At 50.1% G+C, this 5,720-nt stretch overlaps 1 protein-coding gene across 1 annotated transcript; it reads left to right on the forward strand.

Moving 5' to 3' along the window:
- The first annotated feature begins 1,435 nt into the window (after positions 1-1,435).
- On the forward strand, positions 1,436-4,415 carry LOC309807651 (spermatogenesis-associated protein 31A6-like). Its single transcript, XM_082627482.1, has one exon. The coding sequence runs from the start codon at positions 1,621-1,623 to the stop codon at positions 3,736-3,738; it is 2,118 nt and encodes a 705-aa protein (XP_082483608.1). The 5' UTR covers positions 1,436-1,620; the 3' UTR covers positions 3,739-4,415.
- The last annotated feature ends 1,305 nt before the right edge of the window (positions 4,416-5,720 follow it).

Here is a 5,720-nt window from a genome sequence, read left to right on the forward strand (position 1 = left end):
CTAGCCTAAGATCGTAGACCAGGAGTTCAGGTATGGTAGAGGGCTCCAGGGCAAGTCCCCAATGCAGTGACTAATGGTTAAGGACTGGATTACTAAGAGTTCAATCTCTGCAGGAAGGCTGACCCCTGAGCCCTGGTTCACCAGCCACCTTCCCACAGCGGGTGTCTCAAGTGAGACCTTCCTCTGTGTTGGGGCTGATCTAAGGGCAATGCTGAGCCCCTGAGAGCCTGAGAGAAGAGGCTGGAGTGGAGGTCTGGCCTTGGGAAGCAGAATCCTATCTGACAAAGCTCACGTGGGCATTTAGGTCTGAGAATGTGTGTGTTTCTTGATCAGAGGAACAGTGACAGAAGAAATCTATGGTGATTAAAACTTAAAAAATCCTTCTTGGGCTACCCTGGTGGTGCAGTGGTTGAGAGTCCACCTGCCAATGCAGGGGACGTGGGTTCGTGCCCCGGTCCGGGAGGATCCCACATGCCGCGGCGCGGCTGGGCCCATGAGCCATGGCCGCTGGGCCTGTGCGTCCGGAGCCTGTGCTCCGCAACGGGAGAGGCCACAACAGTGAGAGGCCCGCGTACCGCAAAAAAAAAAAAAAAAAAAAAAAAAAATCCTTCTTTGCACTCTTCAAAGAAGAAAAACTGAAAATATTTTTATCCACTTTAAAAATAAGTAAAAGGGGAAAAAACCCCACAGAGTTTTAGTTAAATGTAGAAAGTCATGTTGTTCATGAACACAGCTTGCCTAGATAGATGACAGTGAGAGTTGGGTGTTAGCCCCTCATTTCTTCTTCTCTCTCAGCATCAAGTAGAGCTGAAGGGGAGGAGCAGGAGTAGGAAGAAAAGTGGATCTTTGAAAGGTAAGCCTTTGCCATTCAGTCCTGCGTGCCCCCGAGAGTTAGCTTCCATCTCTCCTAATCCTGAGGGCCCAGCTTCACGGTCTCTGAGGATGCCAGTGGCAGAGCTTATTCTTCAGGAAACAGAGCCTTGGGAAGGCTCGTTGGAAGGAGATCAGAGCCCAGATACTTCCCAGAAATTTGTGCTTAGAATGAAGCCATGAGGACCTAGAAATGGGGTGTGTGGACTGTGGTGGACCATTGGTGCCTGGGTTGGGAAGTGGGACCTCCAAGTCCAACTGTGGACAAGTTGTTTAACTTTGCTCAGATTCCTCTGTGTGATGACCACTGACCTTTCTCCCCTACACGGCAGTTGTAAGGGCTACAGGGGTTAATTAACGTGAAGGCACTTTGCAAAGGACAAACCCTTTTCAAGTGAGACTTACCATCACTGTCAGGGACATGTGGCCTTGGACACTGATACTTGGGCTCCAGAGTCTAATCCTCCAAAGATTTCCCTAAAGGGCCATTGCACTCAGCCTCCTGAAAGACTCTTAGGCCTCTGCCTTCACCACCATGACCCAGTCTCCTGATTTCCAGCTTGCAGAGATTGCCTGGAAGAACTGGAGGGGACTCACAACCTGGTTTCACTTCTGCAAAGGTAAAGAATCTTTCCCCTTCTCTCCTGGGTCGTCCTTCCTCCCAGAGCCTATAATGTGACCCCAGCCCTGGGAGGGGGAGCCATGGGAGGGCGTGGCTAAAGCCCTAGGGTGAGGGAGAGCAGGAGCATTATGAAGTCAGTGTGGGGGCAGAGGAGGGTTCTTGGGCTGCAGGTGCCCACCCCTGCCTGTCCTGTCCAGCCATCCTGGCCCCATCTGCTCTCCTATAGCTGCCTGGGGAGGCTTCCTGGCAAGGGCAACTTTCATCAGCTCTCATGTCAAGACCCTCCTAGTGAGACGTGCAAAGCAGTGCCTGCTGGAGCCTGTGGAAGATACTGCTTGAAGGGTTGGGAACCCTGCATGAACACCTCCTGTAGGGTTTCCTTCCTTGATCCAGACACTCGAGAGGTGCTGGAAGCACACATTAGAAGGTTTTGGGTAAAGCACAGGTGGACCCTCCCCCTCAAGGTCCTCAAGCCCATAAATCTCTTGAAGCGGAAAAAGCTCCAACCCTCCACCGTTCTGCAGTTTGCCTCTTCCCCTTCAGCCACCTGTGTGTCTGGGTCCCACTCAACAGTCAAGTGTGCTGAGTTCCTGGAGAAACCTCCTCAGGCTCATTCAGGAGAGAAGGTGATAACAGAAGAGTCAGTTCCTACCCTGAAGAGGCCTCTCCTTGTCCCCTCAACTGTGTGTAAGGAAATCCAGAGTGCCCTGGGAGCGATTCCATCTGCTGACTACCATGGGCCCTCAAAGGCTTCTCTGACTGGACAGGAGGGCAGGCCACCTTCTCAGTCCCTCACACTCAGCCTTGTGGGCAGAACCTGGAAGAGTGAGACTGTGGAATGGGTCAAGAGGGACAGCCTAGAGCCAGGTCCAAGTTCAGCAATGGTCAGGAATGAGCCAACGGAGGAGAGTGGTGGTCAGGCCTCAGGAGACCCCTGCCATAGGGTAACAGTGATGGAGGTGAACTTAGGATCCCAATCTTTGAGAGGTGAAGAGGCCAGGGAGGCTGTGGAGGCCAAGGAGTCTCCTGCTCTTCAACCACAGTCTAGTGTTATCTTGGAAACCAAAGTGTTGACAAAATCCCAAACCACAAATGTACATATGAGGAGTTTAGAGGTGCCAGGGGCCAGTAAACGTTTCCTACTACCTAGAATGTCTGTTTTCCAACATCCAGGTGAGCCATGCCTTAACATGGGGGTTGCCAGTGAGTTTAACTCCAAAGTAAAGGTACAGTCAGACAACCAGCTTCAGGACTTTCCCAAACACATGTTCCTTGCTGCAGACAACTTGGCTTCTCAGGTGCCTCAGTGCCATCCCCAGAGAGTCCCCACCAGAGACAGGTTAGCTTCCCAGGAGCCAAGTGGCCTTATGGAAGCCCAAAGGAGCAACCTAGGGCAGCAGGAGCCCAAAACTTCAAAACTCCAAGACTCATGGAAGAGCCAGAGCAAGATGATTGCCCCTACTTACAAAAGAGAGGACTGTAGGAGGCATAAACCAGGCGAGCATGAAGAAAGGTTTAAAGAATTAGGGACCTCTCAAGCTGGAAGTATGAGCCACCCTGCCCAGGTCAGGGGAATAACAGACTCTATTGGGAGCAGATGTCTCCAGCTCATGCCAGAGAAGAAACATAGCCCTCCAGAAAGCCTCTTCAGAAAAAGGATGAGGCTATTTTTAAAGTGGATTTTCCCCAATAAAAAAGTCAATGGTCGAGATGCTCTGCAAAAATGCAAGCCCATATCAGCCACTGCCCAGAGTCACGGATCAGTCAAAAGCAGATCAATCTTGAAGAGTGAGACTGCTGAGGGTCAGGCACTCATGACAGCTGTTGGACAGATCCCAGAAGAAAAAAGAGCAATTCACCATGGACTTCATGCCACAAAGTTAAATGAACACAAACTGGAATTCCAAGTCCCAGTATGTGGGTGTTTCTGCTGCCATAGGCTTACCTCCTACCCAGAGCAACGGAGAATGATGGGTTATACAGCCTGCAGTCATAAAGCCACCTCCAAGGGCCAGAGTTGTTCTATCAGGGAAAGGGAAGTCAGACACCAACATAGTTTGAAAAGTGTAAGGTTCGACGATGAGCAGCTGGGCCTAAGGTGCCTCCCATCCTTGCCCCCCAAGAAGAGTTTGTTTCCAGTTAGTACCTGCCAGTATGGGCCAAGGATTCCAGGTGCCCCAGCCCGCCATCAACACTGTCCAAGGCATTGTCATCTTTGGGGAGGTGTCTTGCCTGGTCGACAGTAAAATCCTTCTTTAGTCTTCCCTTTAGTAGGAAGACATGTCTCCAAGTAAACATTCAGTCCATGTAGAGAGAATGATTTTCTCCTTAGCACGTCCAAGGTATTTAATGTTCCCCAATACATGTATATATATATATATATATATATTTTTTTTTTTTTCCTAATAAAAGCATAGTGTAATGGCTGCTGTCTGTGCCGTGCACTTTGTCTTCTAGAAGGGAGGGGCATGGAGGGAGGTGGACAGTAGCATCACAAGCTTGCTCCTTGTCTCGTGTCCCTTCATTGCACCTTATGATACTGTCATTACACAGACCAAAATTACTCTAGCAATGAGATGGGAAAAACCTATGAAACCCACACCCAAGGATCTGGTTCAACCAGTCTTTCTCCTCCTTCTATGCTACTTTGAACTTTATGCAACTGTAGTGGATAGGTTTACACGATAGGGCCGGACATTCCAATTCAGGCTCCAGGAAGTGTCAGAGCCAAGTGGATGGAAGTTTGGGGGGAATAGAGTATGGGCTCTGAGTTCAGAAACAGGAGAAATCTTGCCCCTGGATCTCTTGGTAGGGAATATACAACATCTGCTCTTAAGAGTTCCTTCTCTCTCTGATGAAGGTTGGGATTGAGGTATGCCCTATGAACCCCTTTTAGCTTAGCCATAATAAAATGTACAGCATCACCCTCCCCCACCTCTGTTTTTCCTACACTTTAGAGCAGCAGCAAGGATGGCATTTCCAGTTCTGTGTGTGTAGGTGGGGGGAGTATCAGGGAGGCTGCTGAGGGCTGTGTTGAGTCCAGTCCCATATAAATGAACGGCTGCGTTCATGGGTCACCTACCTTCCACTCTATGTTAACCCTAGAGAAGGAGTTTTGGATGAATGGAATAGGGGTGTGACTGTGGATAGTAACTATCTGATGGTCAAACACTGTGAATTTAGGGTGGGATGTAGGTGTAGAAAAATCATTGGATCCAAGGAAGGAGGCAAAGTGGTACCAGATTCCCATAAATTGCAGTTCTGAAAGAACAGCCCCCTGACATACAACCACCATCTAAAGGCCTAAAGGGGAGGAAAAGTTAAGGGTCCAGTAGCTCACCATGGCCCCACGCCAGGGTCTCTACCCTATTCCAACTCTAAGATCACAGACCTAGAGAAACCACCTTTAGGTCAAAACAGAAGGTCAAACTTATAGAAGTAAAGCAAATCAGGGAAGGTGAATCTCTTAATACTATATTTAATAAGCTTACACATCATCACCTCTTGACTTTTAGAAAGGATAACCTAACAATAGGTGTAAAAGCCAGGACTAGGGAACTTGGGATGTGACTCCTAGTCTGGTGACCTTCACATAAACACATGGCCCAAGGACTGCTCCAGGGGAGAGGTGGGGACTGGCTTGTGATTGTGTAGTAAGCCTTGCCTGTCTCCCAGTCCTTGATCACCCCAGAGCCTGGCAGGTGAAGAAGCAATCAGACAGGATTCGTGGTGGTGTGGAGGTGACCTGTGCAAAGTGGATGGGGCAGGGTGCAATCCAGGAGTGTTCCACTGATCTGCTTCTGGCACAGCTTTTCTTGTCTCCTGACCCCCATCCATATGGAAAAGCAGGGAGATGAGGAAGAATTTCTCTAGAGTGATTTGGTGCTTTCTGCCATGTGCAGGGCGCATGGTGGACACAGCTCCAGGTGGTGTCTTTCTCATTGTGGAGATTTCTGTTCCAGCTGATGCCCCTGATCCAGATGACAACAGAAATGGACCCCATCCCCCATCCCTGTCAGGCCCCTCAACACGTGGAAATGCTGTGACCTGGGGTGGAGGGGGCAGAGTGAGCACAGGACTGCTCACGCCCCTGGTTTCTCCCTGGAGCCAGGCCCTACCTCTGGGCCCCGATTCCCAAGGCAGCCTCCAGAATGGGCAGAACAGTGAGAGTGGAGCCAGGACTTGTGGGAGGGGTCAGTACCCAGAGGAAAGAGTTGACAGGGCTGGG

Source organism: Mesoplodon mirus, assembly GCF_964341445.2.
Source record: "Mesoplodon mirus genome assembly, chromosome: 7".
Classification (NCBI taxonomy): domain Eukaryota; kingdom Metazoa; phylum Chordata; class Mammalia; order Artiodactyla; family Ziphiidae; genus Mesoplodon; species Mesoplodon mirus.